The 27,608-nt window shown below is 33.0% G+C and overlaps 1 protein-coding gene and 1 long non-coding RNA gene across 5 annotated transcripts; one reads left to right on the forward strand and one right to left on the reverse strand.

The window, feature by feature from the left end:
* Window positions 1-594: 594 nt before the first annotated feature.
* LOC149181104 (uncharacterized) lies at window positions 595-917 on the reverse strand. Its single transcript, XR_016256983.1, has 2 exons — window positions 778-917; window positions 595-685 (listed from the first exon to the last, which is right to left on the reverse strand). It is a non-coding gene; the product is annotated as an uncharacterized LOC149181104 (long non-coding RNA).
* A 19,470-nt stretch (window positions 918-20,387) lies between these two features.
* On the forward strand, window positions 20,388-25,255 carry LOC149181105 (uncharacterized). 4 transcript variants are annotated; one of them, XM_089416442.1, is made up of 3 exons: window positions 20,388-23,718; window positions 23,902-24,006; window positions 24,096-24,349. In XM_089416442.1, exons 1-3 carry the CDS (start codon window positions 21,132-21,134, stop codon window positions 24,206-24,208), a joined length of 2,805 nt encoding a protein of 934 aa, XP_089272568.1. In that variant the 5' UTR covers window positions 20,388-21,131; the 3' UTR covers window positions 24,209-24,349. The 4 variants fall into 4 exon arrangements, 3 of the variants coding, with proteins under 3 accessions (XP_089272568.1, XP_089272569.1, XP_089272567.1); XM_089416443.1 differs by having other exon boundaries at window positions 20,389-23,718; window positions 24,105-24,349; XR_016256982.1 differs by adding an exon at window positions 24,881-25,253 and having other exon boundaries at window positions 20,392-23,718; window positions 23,902-24,757.
* The last annotated feature ends 2,353 nt before the right edge of the window (window positions 25,256-27,608 follow it).

Genomic DNA, 27,608 nt, shown 5'->3' on the forward strand with positions numbered 1-27,608 from the left:
TTGTTTTATTATTATTTCTTTACGATAAATGTATTATAAGAAAATGAAAGTGTAATAACTGTTAGACCATCGATTACGGAGAGGAAAATTGATGTATAACAATCGAATATATACAAATTCACAGAGGGTTCAGGGTTGAAATCGCTGAAATTCATAAAAATGACTCGCACCCTTCTCGGGATGAGGAGCCCATGTTCTCCTTAGAAACCCTTGCTACGGGAATAAAATGGTCAATCATAATTCAACATAAAAGTGAAAATAATCATTATATGTAATTGGAAGCAGAGAACGCAAAAATCAGGTGGTGCTATATACAGCATCTTTGCCCACCTAAGAATTCTGCAAAGTCAAGAGCAAGTCCACATCGCATTGTTGAGAAGGATTGTAAAGTTAGTGTAATGTACCAAAATCATTCCATAAATTCGCATAGAGTTGGATAAAACATATAAACAAGATTTGCAAATACAAAAATACATTCAAGAGAAAATGTATTATAAGAAACCATCAACTGCCGAGAGGAAAACTGATTTATAAGAGTCAAATATATAGAAATTCACACAGGGTTCATACTTGTGAAAAAACTAAAATCTGGCATTTTCTCAAGTCAGAACCTTACTTGTTTCGGTCCGAGGAGGAGCATTCTGTGAGAGAATTCGAGGAAACCCTTAACAGGAAGACTAGCCACCTGAAAATCGCAAGCATGAGAACTTACTAGTGATTTTACCGTGTTGGACATGATCACTAATCAAACAACGAGAGGGATGTGAGTGAAATTACCTTGGAACCATTAGAAAACCCTTTCACCGATGAGGTGCAGTTGTAGAGCGGTGCTTCCAAGTTTGGACAGGGAGAAAATGACCGGAAACCAGGAGGGTTGGGCTAGGTGGTTACCTCAACCATCGAGGAGTCCTATTGACTTATATTGTCACCACTATCTATCAATGATGTAGAGGAAATACTCGAGAAGCTTTTGGGTAGAACTTGGCGCTCAAGGGAAAAGACAAATGTACACCATAAGCCTCTATTTGTGTGTGCTTAGGGGAATGAACCAACCCTTAGTGTAAACCTTCGATAATGTTGCTATGTAAAAATATGAAACCAATAATTTGAATGTTGTTTTGAAACTATTATTTAAACCATGCTTGTTAATCTCGAATTCAACGTCGGTATTTTATATAGTGTCCATTTAAATAATGTTAATTCCATGGTTTGAACGTAATTTTTTTTTTGAATTTACTGTTTTGGGGTACGAATGCATATTCTTAATATTAATTTACCTTTTTTTATTACAAACACAATAATAATAATAATAAAAAAGCATCTAATTATAGTAATTGAAGTTTTTTTTTTTTTAAAATGCAGTTCACAACCCTTACACATTAAAGGTATAGGGCTTGCCTCATTAACAAGTGTTTGGTAAAAAATTGGACATATATTTCACATATGATATTAACCCTATTATATATGAGAGAAGATTTCTTTCATGTTTTTGAGTATGAGAAAGAACTTTTTACGGGAAAGTAAATTTATTCATTTTAAAAAGTAAAATTACATTGGAACATTTAGAGGGTATATTTTAGATGTATTATTAAGTGTAAATGATGTAAAAGTTAAATTAAAATATTTTATTAATTAAAATATCTAAAACTATATCTGTAATATGGATTTGGAACCGCATTGCAAAAAACTACAAGTCCATGTCAATTTTGTTTTTAAAAATTAGTATTTAATGATATTAATATCAATATTTTTAATTTTAAATATTATTGTTTAGCTATTATTTTTTTTCGAATTTTTGGTTGTAAGTAGGTGATGCTTTTGGATAAATTTTTATTTTTAATATTTTATACTGTAATGCTGAATAACAAAATATAACATGTATTATTTTTTATCAAATATAGCATTAATAATAGAATATTGATTTAATAATAGAATATTGATTGTGATGGTTATTGGGTATAATTATAGTTAGAAAAATCTAGTTTCATCACTGCTCTAAGGTAGTTTTAAGTGCATGCAAAGAACCGATGTATTGTGTGAGTCCTCTTATGCATGAGAGTATGAGCTTAGAGGCCTCTAGATACGAAGTAATAACAAGTATGCATTTTTTTTTTTAATTTAAAAAATAAACATTTAAAGTTGGTTAAGGGATCGAGACACATTTTCAAAATAGGATAATTGTTGAAGATGTATATTATAGTAAAAGAAACAAATATAATATCAAAGAGAATAGTGTTTCTTGTTCCCTTTCTTACTATTTTATTGACTTGATATTGTATAATTTTATTACAGAAATTTTAAATATTTGAATGGATGTTTTATAAGTATTTTTAACTTCTTTTTTTATAATTTGTGAAATATAAATTTCTCACAGTGTATATTGTTTCTAGAATATATGAATAATTTAGAGCTTAATTGTTATAAGAATTTAAAATTTCATCAATTTTCAATTTAAATTTTTATAAATTTTAAATTTGAGTTTTATTAGATGAATTTGAAATTTTTACTAGAATGTGTTTTTTTTAGTTATGAAGTTTTAAGTTGCACTATTTAATTTATTTATTCTAATATTGAAGTCTATAGCAACCAAGTAATGATGAAAATGGATTGCTTTCCTTATTGATTTTGACATTAAAATAATGAATGAATGTTGTGGCTATTGTGATTGATACGTTTTTTTGTTTTTCTTTGCAGTAGACAAGGGAAGTTTTTTTTGTTCCGAGCAAAAGCTGTTGCTTTTGGTATGAATCCTGCTATTTTGAAATTTCTCCCCTTTGAGATTATTGAGCTTGTGTTTCACTGGCTTCCTTTTTTAGTGTTGATGAAATTTAAGTTGGTTTGTAGAAAATGGTATATTGTTTTGGAAAACTCACTTTCTATCACGAGTTTCTATGAATGCCACAAAAAGAGCTAGGATTTATTTCATACCCTACTCGTTTTGCTAATGATTGCTTCATAGCATCATACCTTAACAATAGAGGTTGCTTGTCTACCATGGTTTTTCCTTTTCTTCATTATACATACAGAATTGAATGTACAGTGGGATCAATGATTTTGTTCAGCATGTCTGGAAGTTATTTGCATACAAAAATTTATTTCTTTGTCAACCCTTTTACGAAGACATTTAGAAATGTTGGAGTTCTTAGTCTTAGGGAGGAAGGATTCTTCTCTTTGTTGCCAAAATGCAGTCCACAAAAATATGAATGGTTTTTCTTGAAATATGTTTCTAAGAACAGGGATTCACATTTTCTCATTTGCAATAGTGTTGATAACGCTTGGAACATGACAAAGCTTCCATATGGTGGTGTAACGCCACCAAAGGAGGTTGTCTTATTTAAAGAAAATTTTTATTGGGTATATCCAGATAGAGATTATGAAGATTACCCTACTTATGGTTATACTATCTACTAGTTGGACTTAAATAGAAATAATTGGGGTTATTCATTTGTCCCTATTGTTAACATACAATGTATGTCATTAGGGTTATATAGAAATCAACTTGTTTGTATTGTTAATAATGGTTCGACCTTTGTTGTGTCACTTGAAGAGAGAGATAATTTTGAATTTGGTCAACTCTCGAAAGAGCAAAGTCTAGAATATTTTGAAGATGATTGGGGCTGGAGATGGTCATTTCTTGAATTTGTCTATGTGGATATAAATAGTAAATGTTTAGGTTACATACCTTTGCACATAGTTGAAGAAAAATTCCTTATGCTGGGTTGGTCCGAAGTGCAGTTAAAGGTGTATGATTTAATGAATGGATTGTGCAAAACAAAAATTGTTGATGGGTTGTCTGTGCTCGAAGTGTCATGCTTCTATCTACAAACGATTGAAGATTTTGATGATGTGATTGGAAATGGAAATGATTTTTCACTTATTCCAAATGGAAATTCTATTTTTGACATACCTCCACTACCTATGGATGTATTGAATTAGCCTTTGAGGCTTGAACATGTTTGTTTTTTGATATTGTTGAAGACCCTATGTATGTTTAATGTTTATAAACATTTTTGTAAGATCATTGTAATTTACATTTTGAAGTTATATTGTATCGGATAAAAGCCTTGCAAATGTTTGGTTTTTTGCATGTTGATATACAATTTGTTTCTGTGACCTCTTCAATTATCTGTAAGGGGATAATTGTTCCATGTATTTGAAGTTTGTGGTGGGAAAGATAACTTTTCAAATATTTCATTGGTGTGTATATCCTTGAAATTTGAAGGTGTATTTGTTAAAATTTAGTTTTTTGAAGGTTGAAGAGTAGGTATTAATGTCCAGGGCAATTGCAAAATGAATTTTTAACTGACTTTAACTTTATCATAGAAATGTTGAGTGAACTAAGAATAAAGAGGTGCAAAAATACCTCGCTCTGCTGCTACACGACAACGATCAAATGAATACCAACGATAGTGGTATCAGTAGAATAAGGAAGTCATTAAAGCACGGAGAAGAGCTTTGTACCAACAAAAAAAAAGAGCTTTAGAAAATCAAGAAGGAGGAGCTGTAAATCATAAGTATGAAAAGAGGAGTGGTTTAGTGCAGCGAAGATTTTGTTTTGATGGTCATTTTCCTGGATGTTTATGATGTGAAAGAACTTATATTTTTACTTTCATCTTCTTTGGGAACGTTATGTTTGAAAAAAGAGACTTCATATGAATGATGAAGGTATTTTGTGTGAAAACAATGAAAGAAATATAATTTTGGTACCTGATGACAATGGTAGGAATGAACAATTCCCTGAAATGGTTGAAAATTTGGGAGACTGTGTTGGCAAATAAGGTTAAGGCTTTCCTAGTAGCAACTATATTGTTAATATAGCTACCCCTGCTGAATCTGTATGTAATGTGTTTGTTGCAACAACGTAGGCAATTCAAGTTTTTTTCTTTTGCGTTCTTTTTTTTCTTCTTCATGTGAAGTTTTTACTGGTGTATTTTTCCCCATATTGTTTTTTTAGAATAGCGTCGCAATGATTAGTAACTGGAAAATAGATTCAGAAGAAGTGCAACCTTTATTTGTTCCTGAATGTGAGGATCGACGACCAACTTGTCAAACTTGATGAAATGATGAAACATATGGCTTGACTAACTGTAAGTCTAGAACCTTCCATCTTTAGGTAGGAGAACATTTCGTTGGCATGTTTATTTGCCTTTTTGTTGATTGTCTGGAGATTTTGTTGCTATTGTATGTTTTCGAACATTGTGTTTACATAGGGACGCTTGATAGAAATGACGACCTTGGGGGTCGTGGAAATGGTGGAAGACAACCTATAATAGAAGATAGGAAATTTGATTCCATTGAAAAACTTGTTGCATATAATTTGTTTGGTGATAGTAATATGCTTGCTAGAATGGTTGATAATTTGGGTTGGTCTGTTGGAAATGTTGGAACCACTATTTGTCGACACAGCTTTAGAGAGAATATTGTTGAAGCCAAGTAATGTGAGAATAATTTTCCTCTTGGTGCAACACAGGTTCTTGATGCAGATTTATTTTGAAACGTTTTGTGCTTCTAAATCATAAATTTCTATTCTTTTACGCATCTGTTTTTTGATGTTTTTTGGTACAATATTACTAAAGTGAATAGTGGTAAAGAAACAAATTTTCAATCAACGCAAGCAATATCATCTCCCCGACTTGCACGTGGACGATGCAACAATGAAGAAAATGTAAATTATTGTTTTTGTTCGATTAACAAATTTAACTTGTTTTTTAGATATTTCGTTCTTACAAAAGTTATTTTCTTTCTTGCAAGCAAATTTTTCTTAGGTGTAATGAATGTAGAAGAATCAATTTCCATTCTTTTATGGAAAGAAATTATACAACCAATACTCCATTTCCACAAGTTGTTTCACATCATTGCCAAGCTAGAATGGTGTGTCTTAGATAAAATGAAAGTGTTCCCTATCATTTAGCAGAGATATAGTTGATATGCATAAAAAAATTCGGTTCAGGTTTGACAGTTTGTCTGCTGTGCATATGTACCATGTCTGCAATGAATGTTATCCTGGTATAAAAGTTGTCATATTTCACGAAGGGCCCATTTGCAAAAGATGTAAATGTGAGAAAAGTGTTCATTCCTTTTCTCACTTTAACAACATGGACCTAGGTGAGCAACCTGAAGTTCTAAGAGTTTTGATTAAAGTTGAAGAGATGCTAATAATGTGGGTAAATCAAATATTGCAAGTGACTCATGCTCGTGGTGGTCCATATAAATATAGTGGCCACATGATAATTTTTCCATAAGATATTTCTTCGATTGCGAAGAAGCTTCCACGATGTGTTGAACAGCTAGATTTCTTGATTGTGAGAAGGCAAGGTGTTCAATATGAATACTATGAATGCTATGTCAAGAGAGAACGTGTGATGGATGTATTGCATTATAAAATTGAAATGGACAAGTACTACAGGGATGTTGAAACTGACATGGATTTAGTTGTTTCTCTCCCAAAAAGATCTATTGATGTTTCTACTAGGTTACAATATGTTGATAGTGATGTTGATGAAATAGCTAGGATGGATGTGAAGATTGAAACATATGGGGCTAGTTATTTGCATTGTCACACATCATCCTTTCTTTCTTGATTTCTTAAGATCTAGGGAAGCTGATCGGATGAGAGGATTTATTGAGAATGCAAATAACACATTTGTTGAACCAATAGATTAGCCAGATATTGGTACATCTCCCATAATGAATATAATACTAAATTACTACTAGATATGGCATTCCCCATTTTATTCCCTACAGGTGATGCTAATTGGTTGCATCCTCATATTTGCAATGTTGAGATGCATGAATATGGTTTGCATCAATTGAAATTTTATTATCAAAGATTTCGAATCCATCCTCGGTTTTGATATTTCTTGTTAAATATGATTATGCGACATCATAGTTAGGGAACAAATTCTATCTTTTTGAAGAAAAATATTCATGAAAATGCGCCTGCAACTTTTCGAGAGTTGTGTCAACAAATTTTTGATCTTCCAAATAATAAGTTGACTGAGAAATTAATGCATTTGGATCTTGTTTTAGGGGTATGAGGGCTTATTGGACAAAGTGTTGTTCTCAACTGACTGACATGATCAACCAGTTGGGCTACCCTACTTTGTTTTTTACATTAAGTGTTGATGACACAAAGTGGCCTGATTTGCATAGTGTTATGCCTTCAAATAGAGATTCTCATCGATAAAGTGAGCATGGAAAAAATTTTCAAATTTGTATTCAATACCCGCATATACTTACTATGTACATGCACCAAAGATTCAATATCTTTCGTGACATAGTCTTGCAGAGATATGTTTGTGCTAAATACTTTTGGTATAAGTTTGTGGTCATTCCTTTTCGACGATTTTTTAATGATTTGAAGAAAAAGGTATGTTTTTATGGTTGGTTATTATATGTTAACTACATGTTTTTATTTTTTTCAAGCATGAGTGGTAGCATAGAGTTTCATCTCTCATCCATTTATTCTTGTGGTTTCCTAGAGCACTAGATATGGAAACATTGGATTGGTATAAGGCCACTATTGTCAGTGCAACAAAGCACTACTTTGACAAATATGTTACAACATGGAATCCGCGTGACATACATCGTCAAAATTTCATGATCCCTCAAACTCTAAATGACGATCCATGTCTTTTGAATACTTAGAATTTTTTTTCTTGCAATCCCAAGGAAGATTATGAGCATTTAGTGAACCATGTCCAAAGGCATACAAAATGCAGTGTTGATTCTTGTTTACGGAAAAATGGGGTTGTCCTTTCATGTCGCTATCATGCTCTATGGGAGGTTAATGCAGAGTAAACATTGTGCATAGATGAAAAAGGGAAAAAAAAAGTATGAACCAGCATGTAATGATGACCATTTAAATGTTCTTAATGTTTATGTTTTAACAATGTGGTGAGAAAATGTTGATTGTCAGCCAATTCTTTCTCGACATCAAGTTTTGAAGTATATTGCAAGCTATGCTTCAAAGGTAGAGAGAAGATTAGAAATTTATCACAAAATGTTGACCAGAGTTGCTAGTGGGAGTGGGTCTGAGGCTCTTGCATTATCTACATATAGAAGGTTCCTTGTTGAAACACTTGTTGAGCGTGACATTGGAGCTCAAGAAATTTTTCATTTGTTGCTAAAGTTGCCTCTTGTTGTCTGTAGTCACAAATTATTCTCGTTGAATGTTGGGAAGAAAGTGTACCAAAGGCTTTCGTTGCATTTTGATGAAGTTTTGTGTGGAAACAATTTCATTTAGGTTTATCAAAGCTGACCCATTTTTTTGGAACATTTGTGCTTGATAGAAACAACGAGATCGTGGAGTTTTGAGGTGAAGTGTAGCAAGAGCAATGGAGGCCACAATATAACCATGTTATTGTTCATGTTTGGCCATGGTTTTATGTTGTACTTGATGAAGGGTCAGAAGAGTTTGAAATTTTTTGTTGGAGTGAGTTGCTTTTATACAAGTCGTTTTGTGACATTGGTTCTGATATTGAGTTGTCTACTGAAAGTATTGTTGAGAATTGGAGGAATTGGAGATATCATGCGTGGCATGTTGATCGAGGCCCTTTTCCAAATGAAGGAAATAAAGAGGATGTGGAGCTTCTTATACATGAAGAAAATGTTGATCGATATTTAGAGGAGTGACAGGTTTTTTCGTAGTTTGTTCCTCCAAGCTATGTAAACATTTTAGACCTTTATAATCTTGGTTGAAGGGACTTTGATATTGATTATAATTGGAAGGAGATGTTGGTCGCAAATGATTTTTTAGAATAATGGATAAATTTTTTCAAATATGCATAGTCTGCAGGTGTTTTGAATTGCAACTTCTTTAGCTACACATATTTGTCATATTCCTCTCTATCAGAAAAATAACTAGCTATTTCGAAATTATTTTTCGACACTTTGTTAATGGCAGAAATGATGGTTCTTTGAAAATGATTATTCTAGGTACTGCTGGAACTGGGAAGTATTCTCTCATTGACTGTATTTTTCATGCTCTTTCTAGTTCAAGAACGGATGGTAAAATTCCTTTGTTATTGCTTGCTACAATTGGTATTGTTTCTTTTAACATACGTGGAAAAACAATACATTCTGATTTAAAAATTCCTATAAAATTATATGAAGCCATTATGTCGACAGGATTTGGCAGTGTTTCAAGAATAAATGAGGCATGTTCGATATATATTGATTGATGAGATGAGATTTATAGGTCCAAGGCTATTAATACAGATAGATTCTTGTTTGCCATAAGCCTTTCTTGAAAACAAGGATTGTCCCTTTAGTGGTAGGTCCATCATTCTTGTTAGTAAACTTTCCCAACTGCCTCCTATTAGAGATAAACCCTTTTATTTAGGTAGAAAAAATAAGAAGGTTTTGTTGGAAAACTTTAACATTGTTGTGACTCTGGACAAAAATTATAGGCAGCAAGGAGATGATCCAAGACAAGTGTCTTTTCGCAATATTTTAACCAATATTATAAATGCAGATCCTTTTCTTACTAACTGAGATCTTCTTATGACGTGTGTTGATAGTTGCTTGGATCAAAAGGAAAGGGCTTTGTTTGATTCTTCTGTTCACTTATTTGCGACGATTAATCTTGTCAATTTGTACAATCAAAAAATTCTTAAATTGTTAAATTATCCTATTGTGAGGTGTTGCATAATGTAGTAGAAGAACATAAATAAGTGATAGTGATTATTATGTGTTGGAGCGTGAAGTATTTTTATGTTGTGGAGAGCGTGTGATGTTATCATGTAATATGTGGGTTTAAGCTGGCCTAGTATGGTGCACTTGGATATATTGAAAATATTTTCTTTGCGCTTGGTTCAAAGCCGCCATAGCCTCCACAATTTGTTACAATTATGTTTGAAAAGTATTGTGGTGTTCCATTTGACAGGGATTGTCTAATTCTTGTGTTAGGGGGAATATGAGACAAATGCCTTTGAAAATGGAATTGGCATTGACAATACACAAATCGTAGGGGATGACTTTGCAATGAGCCACTATAAATATTGGAGACATAGAGAGGCAGGGTCTGACATTTACAGCTATATCAAGAGTGAAATCAATAGATGCTTTGTGGATTTCACTGCCATTTTATTTTCAACGTTATACAAAAATGAGAGATAGTGCATATGTTACGCTTATAAAGAAAGAGGAAGAACAATTGAAGTGAATATCATTTTTGAGGTATTTATCTTGACTACAATTTACTATTCATGAATTATTTTTTGTATTTTTTGTTGTTGCTTGCAATTATTTTTATGCATGTCTTTAAGAAAAAAGAAGATTACTTCTCCCTCGCTATTGTTATTTTTCCCAGTTATTTGTATGCACCTTGATAAGTTGTTTCTTTTTCTTGTTGTTGATTTCAATGGATTTGTTGATTGGTCAAGTAAGTAAATTGACTTTTTCGGAGAAATTGCATGTGCTAATAAACTTTTTTGTGGTGTTGTTGTTGTTCATTGGTTGAATTGTACTTGTTTCCACTTTTTTCCCTCCTTTTGAATCCTGTTACATTTATGTTTGAATACGAAAGAACCAAAATCATAAATCAACAGTTTTGTTTTTGTTTATTTGTTTTGTTTGAATGTACTAATTTTAATTGTATCTTTTTTTTAATGATTCACAGATATGGAGAACAATGATGGTATGTATTATATCAAAGTGATTAAATCTATTGTGGAAACCATTAGTTTTGTTACCTTTATTCGTGCAAGGTTTGATAGAAGACATGGTTTCCATCCTGATTTTGTCGATGAGCATATCCGTGTTTTGAATGGAATGATATCAAAGGTTGAAACTTTATTTCATTTGCATCAAAGAGAATCAGGGAGGAAAACTAGAAGGGACTGGCTTGAAAGTGTGAAGTATCGTGATCATTATGCTATTGATTTGAATTGGTGTTGCTTTTTCCACCACTGTTGGTGTGTTTTGGAAGAATCTCACATCAAATAATTGTGTTCTGGTCGAGTGTTGAAAGTTGGATTTTGTTGTGCAATGTGTTGTTATTGTTAGAAATAAAATATACCTCATTAAAAATATGTTTTTTATTTCTTTCAATGTTAGTAAATTTTGTGTTCTTGTCATTGGTCCTGTAATGTTTAAAATTTGTTTTCATTTTTTTGTCGCATTGCGACAGAGATTGTCATAATCATCCTTTGTTAACCATTGTCAACGATTTTTAACGGTTCACAACGGTTGTCGATCATGTGGAAATTTATGTTCTCTTCAATGCCTTTACTTTTTCCCATGGTTATACTTATTAATATTTTCAATTAACATTATTATTATATTTCTATGATGATTAATATTATATATTTAGGTTATTAATTTTTATTAATATTTTTTACTTCATTTTGTTAATATAATGATTGTTTATTTTATCATATTTAAATAATTTTTATTTACTTTTTATTACTTTTTAAATAATTAATAATTTAAAATATTAATTAAATTGTGTTTAATTATTTTTTATAATGTTTGCTTATGTGTAGAATTATTTATTTCTAAAATTATTTTAAATGGTTATTCCTTAATTTATATTTATTTATTATTATATAATATTATTAATAATAATATTAATAATATTATTTATTTATAATATTAATAATATTGATATAGTTTCTGTGATCCATATTATGAATGTTGAGAGATTTTTTGGTAAAAATCACATAAATAAATTTTAAGTCGACGTGTTTCGAACCATCTAGTGTGGTTCATCTTTAGGACAAGATGAAGAACCAAATCATGGCATTAGATTAAAAAGATGAAGACAGATATTTTCTAGCCTTTAGAATATAACAACTAGTTTTAACTAAAGAATTATCATTAATATCAATATTAATAATATTGATATTGGTTGATATATGCCTATCGAAGTTTATCAACCATATTTATGTTAATATAAATGTGGTTGTACAAGTATCTAATCAATTGTCTAATATATAATACTTACTTTCCATGTAAAGTTCATAGCTTTACAAATAATGGTCAAGGTCACATGTGAATATTTTTACTAAGGGGCAAGCACAAGCTACTATGTAGCACTTGTTTAATAAATATACATGTGATCCACTTAACCATCCTTCACTTGTAATCAAGCAAATAAGACTTTCCCAGCAAAGTGTGTGAAAAAAATTGAAATAAGAGAGCTGTACAAAGAAGTGGAAAGCAAATAAGATTTTCTAAACAAAGTCTGGGAAATGAAATCCATGCCATTTTATTTTTAATAATAAGATAGTTGTATAGATACATTTATTTAATTTATTTAATTATACCGAAGGTGTTGCTATGATGGGTTTGGCTAGGTAGATTTTGCCAAAAGATCTGTGTATTTTCTTCATCCTCCATCCAAATAAAAATTGACATGTGGCACTGCAAATGACGTTATGGAAATAGTTGAGAAGTATGTTGTCATTTCTTTTCCATGGAAACGTTTCACATGTGCCACTATTTCCTCACTATGGAAATGTTTTAAGAAGAGCAGTGCCTTTCCCAAAGGCCTTATGGTTTGTGGGCTTACCTCGGTGTAAGTATGACGTTGGGGGTTCTTTTGTTGCTAATTATCTCCAGTCGGAGGCCTGTACAAGTGATAACATCTCCCATGACAAAAGTCGAGAGAGAAAATATCATATCATGGGTTAGACACTTGGTTCATTCGAGAAACATTTTGGATCTCGTGGAATCCATGATTGGTGAGGATTATGATTAAAGCCAGGCTTTGCTTTGCATCACGGTTTCTCACTCTACCTATAGATATTTCCAGAAGTGAGGAAGGCGATCTTCATGGCACTAATATTTTCCGCAACAACCTCCAAATTAAATTCTCTGCAGTTCCCTAATTTACAGGTTTTTGTACCTTCTTCCCAATTTGTGAATAGGTGTGATTTATGTCACAAGTGCCATAGTTTAACTACATCCGATTTTATTCCATCCCAATCATCCATTGAGAGAAATGCTTCCATTGATGCAAGATTGTCTGCTTCATCCAATGAGTTTTGGTAATTGGTGCACCAAGTTCATGAAGTAATCCACCAATCTGACTGGAAAATAAATCCTTCATTTAAGAAGAACCCAGAACATGTTGAGAAGGTTTTAGAGCTTCTCACCGATGCCAAAACTGCCATGCAATTATTTCATTGGATGAGGCAGTGCCCTAGCTATAGGCACAACTTTGATTTCCATGCGATGCTAATAAATTTGCTCCTCCAGGCTCAACTTTTCTGGCCAACAGAGCATATTCAAACACTTATGATCAAGGTTTGTGCCCATGTTGAAGAGATAGACAAGGTAATGGAATTCCTTAAAACATTGCATTATAAGGGTTTCAAGCTCAAACTCCAAGATTATAATTCTTTGTTAATAGCCTTAGCAAGGCTCAATATGCCCAACACTGTAGAGAGCATTTATAGGGAGATGTTGAGCAGTGGGATTAAGCCAAACAATTTGACATACAATACTATGATTGGAATGCTCTGCAAGTAGGGGAAGGTGCATAATGCTAAGCAATTCTTGAGTCAAATTTATGAATAAAGTTGGTATCCCAGTACATTCACCTACACGTCCTTCATTCTAGAGAATTGTAGGAACTGAAATATAGTTGAAGCATCCAAGATATTTCAACAGATGCAATAAAAATGTTGTGCTCCAAATTCAATGACTTATACAACTCTTATTAATGGTCTATGCACTTAGGGAAGAATAGAGGAGGCCTTTCAAATGCTGGTTGAGATGGTGGAGAATGGTTGCAAGGCTACTGTTCATACTTATACGATGCCCATTGATGTTCTTTGTGATGCAGGCAGGTTACAAGAGGCATTTGATTTGGTTAGTAAAATGGTGGAAGGGGTTGTCAACCAAACATTCATAATTATACTACATTAATCAATGGGTTCTGCAAAGAAAGCAGGCTGGAAAAGGCAAGCGAATTATTCAATAAAGTACTGGAACAAGGTCTTGTCCCTAATGTGGTCACTTACAATGCCCTCATTGACGACCTGTGTAGAGAGGGGAAAGTGGATGCTGCTTTTGAGATTCTTGAAAAGATGGAAAATACTAGCTGTAAACCAAATGCTCATACCCAAAATGAATTGATAAATGGACTATGCAAAGAGCGGAAGTTGCAGAAGAAAATGTTGCTTTTTGATGGAATGCTTAAAAGTTGTATGACCCCCACTCAAATAACATATAACACTTTGATTGATGGTTATTGTAAAGAGGGTAAAACTAATAATGCTTTTAGGCTTCTTGACATGATGGAGAAAAATGGCTGTGAACCTGACCTGCACACTTATAGTGAATTGATTAATGGACTTTGTAAAGAGGGGAAGCTAGAACAAGCTTGTGATTTATTCAGTAATCTCCATGAGAAAGGCCTGAACCCAAATGAAGTAATGTATACTACTTTGATTGATGGACATTGTAAACGAGGAAAAATTGACATCGCTCTTGCACTAGTGGACTGAATGAAGGAAGATGGTTGTGAGCCAAATGCTTATACTTACAATGTGCTGATGAATGGACTTTTCAAGGATAATCAGATATCACTTGCAAAAAAAGTGTTTGGAAAAATGATAAAAAGGGGCCTTGTTCAAATTCCATTTACTTGCACAATCCTGATTGATGGAATTTGCAGAGCAAGTGTCATGGATCATGCACTTAAAGTGCTTGACGAAATGGTGTGTTGGGGTTGTGAGCCAGATGTTCACACTTATAGTGCACTGATTCATGGTCTTTGCAGACAAAGGAAGTTAGAGGAAGCATAATTACTTCTTGAAAAAATGAGGAAAAAGGCCTGAAACCTGATCAGGTGACATAACCCTCTCTTATTAATGGCAGTATCAAATTAGATAGAGTTGACCATGGTTTTGATATTTTGAGAAAAATGATAAAGAACGAATGCCAACCAAATTATCAAACTTATAGTGTACTTATGAATGGGATACTTCATGAAAGCAAGATGCAGAAAGTAAAACTCATTGCTTTCAATGGGGAAATTGGTGATTCAAATCATAAAAAAATGCTTTCAACATTTATATTGCTTTGAAGCTTCTAGACAAAATGGTAGAAAAGGATTTCCGGCCTATTGTGGATACTTATAGTTCACTAATAGTTCGACTATGCAATGGATGCAGGGTGTAGGAGGCAGATCAGTTGGTAAAAAATATGTCAGCGAGAGGCTTGCTTCCTCATAAAGGCATATACACCTCTCTTACTATGGGATATTGCAATAGAGGAGAATATAACCATGCCCTAGAGCATTTAAATTCAATGAGCAAAAATGGATTTGAAAACTTTATCGATATCTAATGTAATAATTTGTGGTATTTATAGAGAAGGTAGGACAAAAGAGGCAAACAAATTGTTCGATAATGCTATTTCTAGCTCTTTTAGTCCAGAAGAAATTACTTGAACCATACACACTGATGGCTTTTGAAAAGAAGGTGAATTTGATGCATGTCTTAAGCTCCTCCATAGGATGGAGGAGAGAGGTTGTGAACCTATTGTTCAAACATATTCTGCATTAATCAAAAAGCTTTGGAAATAAGACAAACCATTGGAAGCAAAATTATTGGTCAACAGGATGAGGGAGAAAGGATTTGTTCTCGAATAATTTTTTGTGTTGATTTTAACACATTTCTAAATTTATATTTTCATGAAAGGAATATGCAACAATTTAGTTATTATTTGACATGAGAATGCATATTGTCAAACATTTGGGGGTGAATTGAGTTCTTGTAGACCATAAGAATGTATCTTGATAGATGGAGCGGGGAAATTGCTTTCTTTATCCTTTCAGAAATGTTGAATAATTTCGATGTGTTTAAACTATAATTTCGTGGCAAAGGGGATGCAAATGGATTATAATTGGGTAGTTTTGATGTGCAAATGATATGGAACTTAATGTCTTAAGCTCCTCCACATGATGGAGGAGAGAAGTTGTGAACCAAACTATTCAAACATATTTTGCATTAATCAAAAGAATTTGGAAAGAAGACAAACCATTGGAGGCAAAATTATTGGTCAACAAGATGAGGGAGAAAGGATTTGTTCTCAAAGAAGTTTTTTTGTGTTGATTTTAACACATTTCTAAATTTATATTTTCGTGAAAGAATGATGCATCAATTCAATTCTTATATGACACGAGAATGCATATTGTCGAACATCTAGGGGTGAATTGGGTTCCTGTAGACCATACGAATGTATCTTGATGGATGGAGGGGGGAATTGCTTTCCGAATCTTTTCAGGAACGTTGAATAATTTCAGTGTGTTTAAACAATAATTCTATGGCAAAGGGGATGCAAATGGATTAGAATTGGGTGGCTTCATACATAAATGATATGGAACTTACAAGCAAAACAATTCTAATTAAAGCGGGAGAAGATCATTTCATGGATTTTATCATTATAGGCGTCCTAAGAATATTTAAGAGCTGCAAATGATTGGTAGTTTCTCTAATCTTGTGTATTTCATTTTTTCCTTTGTGAATTGTATATAAATTGATTTTTACTTTAGATTTTTTATTCTACATATGATGACAATGACATCTAAGAGAATAATGGTTGATAGAAAGAAGAAAAAATAAACTTGTTGCCATGTTTTTTGTCGCTCAATTTTTTATACAGTTTTGGTGAAGCAGACAATGACTTTTCATTAGAGGAAATTTCAGCCTAAAAGTGTCCTCCTAAGGAAAACTAATAAAATAAGAGTTATGAATTTTGGAGGGAAAAGAAGAAAACTACTTTTTTTATTATGTTTTTGGCTTATCTCATTATAGGTTTACTCAAAATTAAAGTGTAGACACTTGTTGGATGTGGAATTAAATTACACATCCAACGAGTTCCCATTATGCATATTTTTGAGAATACGCACATTGATAAAAAATGAAGATACATTAAAAAAACGTGTTCACACGTTTTTTTAATGTATCTTCAATTTTAATCATTGTGGGTATTCTCAAAAGTATTGATAATGGGTACTTGTTGGATTTAGAAGTTAATTATGTATCCAACAAGTGTCTACTCTTGAAATTTGAGTAAACCTATGAGGAGATAAGAAAAAAATACAGTTAAAAGAAGTAGTTTTTCTTATTTTCCCTCTAAAATATTTACATGTACCGCTTTTTAAATTTAAAGGATTTTGATTGGTTTACATATTATGACATAGAAATTACATGAAATTTTTTATGGGCACTTTTAGGCTGAAATTTCCTCTAATGCAATAAAGTGGCCAATATGCTAGTGGATGGAAACTCTTCGATAGCAGCTAAGAATCTTCAAATTTCTTTTAGACATGCCTACATTACTCTTGTATTAAACGAGTTCCCCATATTATATTGATTTTTCTTATTTCTTAATCCTTATTCATTATGTAGAGAATCTATCTATTTATATATAACTGTCCAGAAATATAATCTATTTTGGTCTTGTGTCATAAGTATTTCAGCTTGCAATTGAATCTCACATGCACTTAACAGAATTCACAGAGACTGCCCAAATATTCAAATAAGGCAAGGTAAAGAGACACAAAAGTTGGATCAAACGTTTCTAGAAGGTAGTGATGAAACAATGAGAGCCCTTAGAGGTAAAAGAAGATTTGGGAAGATCATCTAAGGAAGTGTATTCTAATGATTAATTTTTTCGTGCAGTGCTCAATCTCCAGGTTATTAAAAAAACTTAGGTTCAGGATTCCAATCATACTCTATGATTAGTGATACAAAAATGAAAATCATTGTTACTTGAATTATTTTTCCCTGCTGAAATGCTTGTTTCTTCAAATTCCATTATATTTTTATTTTCAAATTCAATTCTTTAGAAATTATAGATTGTTTTTCAAATTCAATTTTTTTGTGAAATTAAACAAATTTTGTCTTGAATTTAAACCTTTTTTTGGTAAAATCGGTGAATATTTTACAGAATTTATTAAAATTGAATCGTTCTAGGCAGTTTTTAATTCTAGAGGGTTACTTAATGGAAATTTGTTTGAGGAAAAGGTGCAATTTTGATGACAAGATTTTGTAAATTTGGACACTAGAAATGGATGAGATTTTCAGTTCTCATAATTTGGACACATTATATGAACGTATGGGATTTTCAATTCTCATACTCATTTGTAAGGATTTTCGGTTCTCATACTTAGGAAGCTTTATATTACGGTCTGAACCATAAAATTTTTACAATTAAATTTTGGGATTATTTATTTAAAATTTGGTTGATATTTTTTCAAAATTAAAATTTTGAGAATTTGAGTTGTGTAATCTACATAATGGTTGAGTGTCCTATCGTAAGAAATAGTCGTCCAACATAACATATGCAGAGGTTTTGTTGCATCCATCAATGTAGGATATAATATAAGTAGTTGCAATGTCCATGCAATGTTTGCAATCAGAGGAGCTTAAATCTCCCTTGCAATGGGCAACCCCATAAACTGTACTGGGGTTATTTTTCCCCTCATCAACACTAGATGTATTGAATCCCATCATAGAAACATTCCCCACCAAAGAGTCCAAAACCTGGTTTAGATTTCTGTGGAAGGTGCTAGCGTTCATATATTCAATATTCTCACAAAACACCACAACACGGTAATTAGTGTACGAATCAGTGACTGAGAGGGGTGTAAGCATACACACACATGATAAGTAAGAGGTTGCTAATTATCTCTTTCATCTTCATCACCATTGTCCAAGCGTTTGCATAACGCTTTCCTCTATTCTAATTTGATGAGTGGAAGTGCTTTGGCAATGGCGTTGGCAAGTTCAGGTTATAGCATTCATCTTTAGTTTCATATTACATGACACCTTCAAGGTTGTCGCAAGTGGTTTTCTTCGAACTAGCCGACTATGCAACCTAATTTTGCTCATTAGTCGTTAAAATATAATAGGTGGAGTCCTCTTCAAAGATTTGTATGCCCATTTCTAACGTCTCTGAGTGGCTTTAGATATTTGTCATCTACATATTTTTATTGAGAAACAATTTTGCTCCACTCATAGAAATGATTAATGATGCTTGCATTTTATTGAGAAGCAATTTTGCTCCACTCATAGAAATGATTAATGATGCTTGCATTGCATTGGAGTGAGTGGCGAGACGATCTTCCCAAATCTCCTATTCCTTCGGTGTACCTTTGCACCTTTAGGAGCAATTGCTAGTTAATAGAAGTTATTTATTTATTTTTTAATTTTTTTTGATTGATTTTGTTTAAAATTTAGTAAGATTTTATATATATATATATATATATATATATATATATGTATAATTTATATATTTGTAATGTTTAAACTGTTTTTTAAAATGTTAAATTCATTTATATATTTAAAAAATATATTTTAAATAACAAAAATTTAAATAATAATATATAAAAATTTATTTGTTTAAATATTAAATTCATTTATACATTAAGAAAAACATTTTTAATAACAAAAATTCATAACATCCAACAAAAATTCACAACATCAAATAAAAATTTATTATTAAATTTAGCCTTAAAAACAAAAATAATAATTAATTAAATAATAAATTATAAAATTTCATAACTTCATTGATTTATGTAAATTTTACCTTTTATTAAATTACAAATTTTAAGTACAAAGAAATTAATATTGGAATTAATTGGAAATAAAATTCTTCATACCAAACATCTAACAGTGTCTGTAACATCATCCCACTTTAAATAACAAAAAATTAAAACTTTATATATATATATATGAGAAAAAATATTTCGGCATAAATCACAAGATAGTACATTTGTCGACGCGTTTTGAACCAACAAGTGTGGTTCATCATCATGACAAGTTGAAGAATCAGATCATGGCTCTATCTTGAATAGGGAGATCATACCTTCCAATGGCTAGGATTGACCGAAAAAATGACTATAATAGACTCGACCAGGCAAACAGCTTGTAATTGACCCAGAAACGATTATATTTGACAATTTAATTAAAATAATATTATTATGTTAAAATAATAATAATAATAATAATTTTTAACCAATTATGAGCCAAAAATCTAGAGAACCTCTATTATTATTAATTCACTAATTTTAATATCATATTAACATAATAGAATTATTCTTATTACTAATGGTTAAGATAACATAACAGAATTATTCTTATTATTAATGATTATTATTAATGGTTAGGGTAACTCTTTAATATAAATTAATTAGTAAAATACTAATAGATTAGTAAAACACTAATTGGGATATGTATTTTTAGTTCACTAAAGGAAACTTTTATGTCACGTTCCTGCGTATCAAAATACGTTTTTTGGTTTTTCTGTTTTATCTTCATAGTTTTCCTTTAAAATGAACCTCGACAAATGGTAATATAAATAAAAGGTAAAAATCTTTGAGAGGTTCCTGTCTCAGTTGCTGTCCTGTCCTGTACATATACCTTTCAGGGAATTAAATCCCCATGACAGAGTCCCTTGTAGCAGCTTAACAGTCGGCCATGGTTTTTCTGTTTTGAGGTTCATGAACCTCGACAAATGGTAATATGAGAAAAGTAAAAATCTTTGAGAGGTTCATGTCTAAGTTGCTGTCCTGTCCCCATGACAGAGTCCCTTGTTCTTTCCTGCAGCTTAACAGTCGGCATTGGTCCACATTTTTCAACGTGCGGTGAAAATAAATTATAGAATATAAGCAGAGGGAACGCAAAAGAAGACATGAATTGCCAACTGATTGCATCATATCCAGATGCTCTGCAAGATTCCCTTCCTTTTATCCTTGCCATTTTAACCCCCCAGCCTCCCTGAACGAACGGATTTCAATATCATATCACGATAAATTTTCCCTTTGCAGTCTATGTCAAAATAAAATCCCTTCTCGAATAGCCCAAAATTTGAAGAAAAGACTGGTGGCCTTAGGTTACTCTTGGCAGCTAAGGCCATCAACTGAGTGATTGTAATTTGTGGGCAGCTTTGCAATTGAAACAGGGGAGCCATCAGATGAGTGATTGTGGGTAGCTTTGCAATTGAAACAAAGCTGATTGTTGGGTTTAGTCTACTGCAAAGCCATGGCGGGTGGATATCTTTTAAGAACTTCTCGGTGAATAGAAAATACCATGGCCATAAATAGAGATATGCTGGCAAAATACCCAATAGCCTGAACTTGCAGTATATGCTTGTGAGATACAGAAGAAACTATGGAGAACAAGATTGTTTTTTGGAGTGTATGCTTGTTGCTTTCATGTGGTCTGCTACAGATGAACAGAGCCCAAGCTCTTCGTCAAGAGGTTCAAATTTTACAGCTGATGAAGAGTAGCTTGAAAGATCCTCAGAATTCCATGAAAAACTGGGAAGACTCCATTGATGCGCCTTGCAATTGGGATGGAATTACCTGCGACAATTCTACAGGTATGGTCACTCAAGTCATACTTGAAACCAAATTTCTGAATGGTCCTTTTCCGTCCAATATATGCGGTTTGAGCAACTTGAAGAAACTTCAACTGGGTGTAAATTACCTTGAAGGAAATCTGCCATCGACCCTTATGAATTGCAGCAAGCTTGAATACTTGAATCTTACCAATAATTCTTTGTCCGGTACTTTACCCGACTTCTCTCCATTGAAATCCCTGCAAATTCTAGATTTGACAATTAACAACTTCACTGGTCCATTCCCTGCTTCTGTGGGAAATTTACCAGAGTTGATCTCTCTGAGCCTGGCAAACAATCCTTTCAATCCAGGAAATATACCTGAAGAGCTCATGAATCTGAAAAAGCTCAATCTGCTTTACCTGGCTTCCTGCAATTTGGAAGGAGAAATTCCGAGTTTCATTTTAAATTTTACAGATCTGGGCTTGCTGGATCTCTCTACGAATAGCCTCCATGGATATATTCCAAGGGAAATTTCCAAACTCAGTAAGCTCTACCAACTGGAGCTCTACTGTAACAAACTTAGTGGAAATATACCTCGAGAGCTGGGTAATCTTACATTTCTGCAATATTTTGATGCATCAAAGAACATGCTTAGTGGAAATATTCCAGAGGAGGTTGGCAATTTAAGAAACCTCGTTTCCTTTCAGCTCTACATGAACCAACTGTCAGGTCCAATTCCCGAAAGTTTTGGGGAATTCCCGTATCTTGTAGGTTTGTCACTGTATCAGAACAATTTCACAGGCCAACTACCACAGAAGCTTGGCAGTCTATCCAAGTTTAACTTGCTCGATGTTTCTGAGAATGAGTTCAGTGGCCCGCTACCAAAGGATATGTGCAGAGGAGGAAATCTGCAATACTTTCTGGTTCTGGATAACATTTTTACAGGAGGGCTGCCTGAAACTTATGGAGATTGCAAAACTTTGGTTCGCTTTAGAGTTAGAAACAACAGTTTGAGTGGTCCGGTGCCCAAAGGAATTTGGGGACTGCCAAATGTTAACATTATTGATTTAAGCTTTAACAATTTTGTTGGTGGAATTGATCCAGAGATCGCAAATGTCAAGGAATTATCAGAGTTGTATATTCAGAATAATCAATTGTCCGGGATTCTGGTACCAGAGATTGGCATGGCAAAGCTATTGGTCAAACTTGAAGCAAACAATAATCAATTTACTGGTCCAATACCAAAGGAAATTGGCGACTTGAGTGAGTTGACTGATCTGCTTTTGCAGAAAAACATGTTTGAGGGATCCATACCAGACGAGGTTGGTTCCTGCACTTCTTTGGTTGTTGTAAATCTTGCAGAAAATAATTTGCAAGGGTCAATTCCAGAGTCACTGGGCTCTATTGCTGATCTGAACTCCTTAAATCTTTCAAACAACAAACTATCTGGTTCAATTCCAAGCAGTCTTGGTGCACTAAAGCTCAGTTTGCTTGATCTTTCCAATAATGAGTTAAGTGGGCCTGTTCCAGATTCACTTATTAATGAGGTAAACAGACAAAGCTTTTCCGGAAATCCAGGGCTCTGTGCTAACAGCTCTGGAAATGATAATTATGATAATAACAATATACTGGAGGCTTGTTCTGATTCTCATCGTGGGAAAGAAGCCAGACAAATGGGAATTATCTCCGGTCTCATTCTTGGAGCAGCATTGTTATTACTTGTGCTTGGATTGATGCATTTTCAGCGAAGATATCGTCAAAATCAACTTGACCTGATGGATGAAAAGGATAACTCTTCTTGGACCCTTAAATCTTTTCAGAATTTAAGCTTCTCTGCAGAAGATGTTCACGAAGCATTATTAGATGAAGATAATATCATAGGCAGGGGTGGATCGGGCACGGTGTATTGTGTCAGGTTGCAGAACAATGAAACTGTAGCAGTAAAGCGAATATGGACAAAGAACATCAACAGCAATAAGCAAAATGGATTAGATAGATTGATAAAGGCAGAAGTGGATATTTTGGGAACAATTCGGCATAAAAATATAGTGAAGCTTTATTGTCATTTGTCAAATGGTAATTCAAATCTACTGGTATATGAATGCATGCCAAACGGAAACTTATTTGATGCTTTGCATGGAAATAATGAAGGGAAGAAATTAAAGAGAAGAGGTATGGATTTGGATTGGCCAACACGGTACAAGATTGCATTGGGAGCAGCTCATGGATTAGCATATCTTCATCATGATTGCTTGCCTGCAATTGTTCACAGAGATATAAAATCTACCAATATTTTGCTGGATAAATTTTATGAGGCAAAGATTGCCGATTTTGGGATTGCCAAAAATCTTCAAGCTTGTGGAGGAGGGGATTCTACCGTAGCTTTTGCAGGCACCCATGGCTACATTGCTCCTGGTATGTTCAACTTAGTACTGTGCTCCCCGAGTTTGCACCTTTGCCATCGAAATGACAGTCCTTTCTCAAGGTTTTCATAGATTTTGCAGTTATAGATTCTAGCCTTTTTCAAAATCCATTTATATTTCTGTCTACATATTTGATGTAAATGGTTCAGTACTTACATCCATTTTTGCTATGCAGAATGTGCATACTCTTTGAACGTTACAGAAAAGAGTGATGTTTATAGTTTTGGTGTGGTCTTGTTGGAGCTTGTTACTGGCAAGCAACCAATTGAACCAGGTTTTGGTGATAACAAAGATATTGTATACTGGGTTTCACACAAGATATGTTCCCAGAAAGATGCTTTTGAAGTTCTTGACTCAAATATTTGCAAGTCTTTTCAGGAAGAAATGATCAAAGTACTGAAAATAGCATTGCATTGTACCTACAACCAACCGGCACTGCGGCCAACAATGAGAGAAGTTGTCCAGATGTTGCTGGATGCTGATCCTTGCAATATCAATTTCAGGTCAATCCAGACTGGGATGATCCATACGACACAAACATTGCTGTTGACACTCATGCGAAACCAAAATATCAGGGTAAATATTGAGGAAATTACTTATAGCAGATATCATTTTCCATGCGGCTTTGTCTCATCTTCCTGACTAACTTATATCGGAAAAGATCTGTGCTTGCCGAATGTGTAATGATTGGCAGAAGTAAATTGATTCAAAGCCACGAAGAAGGCAACTGAAATACATTTGCCAAAAAAGGTTTGACAGATCTGTGATGGAGCTGTTCAGTTGGGTTCACTTGATCGTTTGCAGATATAGCAAGAAGATTCCCACTCTCTGAAGCATATTACAGGTTATTCAAAAATTTACCATGCCTTACTTGTCTTTGACATCAATCTTCAACACGATTGTGGTGTTGTATTTTTCTGGTTTTCGCAATACCTTACCCTGCAGCTTTAGCCATTCACTGTACTTTGAGTATCTGTAAGGCCTGAAAGGCAAAAGAAAGTCGATATTGTACATATATATAAATATCTTCAGTAAGTTTGTCCTCCTATTTTTCATGGATTTTCAATCATCTTTCTGATTAAGGTTTATACTGTTTTATTCGTTTAAAAATAATAGGTTCTAAGCCTTTTTATATTTGTCTATGTTAATAATAGAATGCACCAAGGATAGAGGAGCTGGCAGTTGCCCACCCTATCATATCTTGTCAGGATCAACACCAAGGTTCCTGAACCAACTATTTTATTAAGTTTGATTTGGCTGGACAAAGATCTTGCATATTTAAAAAAAGTTGATATTGAGCTTTGAAGTGTTCCTCTGGAAAATAGCATTATGGCTTATTACTTACGGAATTAGTGAGGCATGTTACTTGTTTTTCAACGACTCATTTCCAGAGCTTTTCAACTTCAATGACACCGTTGTATGCCCTTTCCATTTGCATTTTTTTACTAGCTTCTCCTTGAGAACTTTCATTTGTTCCTTCTTTGGACCACACAGGTGTCTATAGTTTGTTGTGACCATGGAATCTTTTTAGTCTTCTTGCATTCAGAAGAAATGGTTTTTCCGGGATAACATGATGCTATAGAGGAAGACATGATAACTAAGTGACTTGGACTAAGAATGCATTCGAGGTTTCTTCAAATGGTGTTTATATTTTTTTCATGCCAATAGTAAATAAAGTTAATTGTGCGTACAGAAAATCATTACTTGTACATTTTTGCAAAACACTGATATTTGTAGTACGTACTAGTTACACAACTCTGGTTCTATTCAGTTAAACTGAAACAGGGTGGTCATAGCTTCTCTCCATATCTTGGATGGCTGCTAATTATTTGAATGTTTGAAAGAGCAGAAATAACTTATGATTGTTGTTTGTAATAATTTATTTAGTGATCTTCTTCATTCCATATTTCACCAGGTTGGATTATTGCTTCTTTGAACATACAATTCTATGTGAGGCTCATTGCAAATTGGTCTGGTACCTTGTAGAATATCTAGACATATTTTTTATTATGTTCAAGACTTATTTTCAATCCGTCCTACTTATGAAATGGCAAGCTTGGATCCACAAGAGAGAGAGAGCTGTTGGCAAAGTTTTTTGTACATTGTGTGTGTTTGAGGTACATAGAAGTTGTTTCTTTGCATATTTACATGATGTAACAGGGAACAATGTAAGCAGAAACTAGAAAACCCTGGATTAGAGCTGCTTTGTTTAGCGTCGATGTTCTTTACATATAATCATTGTTGTGGTACATTAAAAGAACTATTTTCACCTTCAATATACTATTATTTTCTAGTTCTGCATGTGTCTGTCTACAATTTCTTATGCACAAGTGGTTGTATCAGAGCTAGTTGCGCCCTGAATTGAATCAAGTAGCATTGAAGAAATTGCTTGCCATTTATTTTCTTTAAAAGAACTTAAAGAAGTGGCATTAGTTCCATAAGGTGCCTAGTGAAGTTTTCATGGTGATCTAGATGTTAAAGGCATTCAAGTCAGAGAATTGGTATTCAGTAGGAGTTGTGGAATTCAACACAATGGGAATTGCCCATTGAGACCACATGATGAAGTTGGTCAAGTAATTGCATTCTACTAGTGTGAATATCTAAGGGAAATAGTATGTTGACGTCATAGTGTCCCATGATGGGACACTATGGTGTTATCTGTAGAGAATGTAGTCAATTTTCTAGACATCAACATGGTGACAGGAAGACAAGTGGATGTCCCTAAGAGAATTGATACGAGGGTTAGGGTTGTAATCATAGAGGTCCTCTACTTCTGGGCTGGCAAAACCAACAAGTGGCTGTATAAAGAGACGATCTGATATCAATGAAAGAAACGTGAAAAGCTCATGCGTAAAATGAATAAAGAATTTGAAAGGGAAGAAAATCATAGCAGCCAGCCGATAGAAGAGGCAAATTTTCATCATCCTCTTTATTTCGGTGGTACAAAGTTCAAAGATTACGATTGGGCATGCCCCACGACTTTGAATCAAGAATTTAAATAAAGAGTGGTTAGCACGTTGATGCTCGTTGATGGTGAGACTGTAGATTGATGAGATGATTGACATAGGTAGTATGTTGTATGTTTTTGAGATAAATTTGAGTTTATTTTAATTTTGATTTACTAAGTGTTTAGGGCCATTAATTTTTTTGAGATGTAAATTTGTGTAAATTTGAGAAAATGTGTAAATTTTTTGAGATGTAAATTTTTGTGTAAATTTTGAGAAAATATTTACACTTTCAAAAAATTATCCCTTTCAATGTTTCATAAATTCAAAGTTGAGATGGGTTAGGCTGGTTGAAGTCATTAGTGGTCCCTCAAAATTTTAGATGATCAAATATATAGAATATGAAATTAATTATGTGAAATTTAGGAAGTGCCATTGACCCCATGAAAAATGTTGTAATGAGCATTAGATCAATGAGACATTAAATCTAAAATTAAGTTTAAAAATAAAATGAATAATTAATCAAACAACAACTACCGCGACACATAAATTTCACTCAATTAAAATATATATATATATATATATAATAATAATAATAATAATAATAATAATAATGAGAATTTTAATAAAATTAGAAATAAAAATATTTGTATACCTATAAAAATGTGAAATATTTATAAAAATATAAATTTCACTCAATTAATATATATATATATATATATATATATATTGAGAATTTTAATAAAATTAGAAATAAAAATATTTGTATATCTATAAAAATGTGAAATATTTATAAAAATAAAATGTTAAATATATATAAAATATAAATAGCAGATATTAATTAAGATATCTTTATATATCCACACTATCTCTATCACATCAAAAAAATTAAATAAATAAATAAACTATAAAGCATATAAAAAAATGTCATGTGCAT

This window comes from Pinus tabuliformis, chromosome 3_2 (genome assembly GCF_031772625.1).
Source record: "Pinus tabuliformis cultivar Carrire ecotype Pingquan chromosome 3_2, CPIR1, whole genome shotgun sequence".
In the NCBI taxonomy this organism is placed as follows: Eukaryota; Viridiplantae; Streptophyta; class Pinopsida; order Pinales; family Pinaceae; genus Pinus; species Pinus tabuliformis.

Bases quoted from the DNA above. Each gene is read 5' to 3' on its own strand.
- LOC149181105 (XM_089416441.1), top strand. From the start codon at position 21,132: ATGGAGAACAAGATTGTTTTTTGGAGTGTATGCTTGTTGCTTTCATGT. The intron at 23,719-23,901 runs GTATGTTCAACT...TTTGCTATGCAG, and splicing joins CCATGGCTACATTGCTCCTG to AATGTGCATACTCTTTGAAC.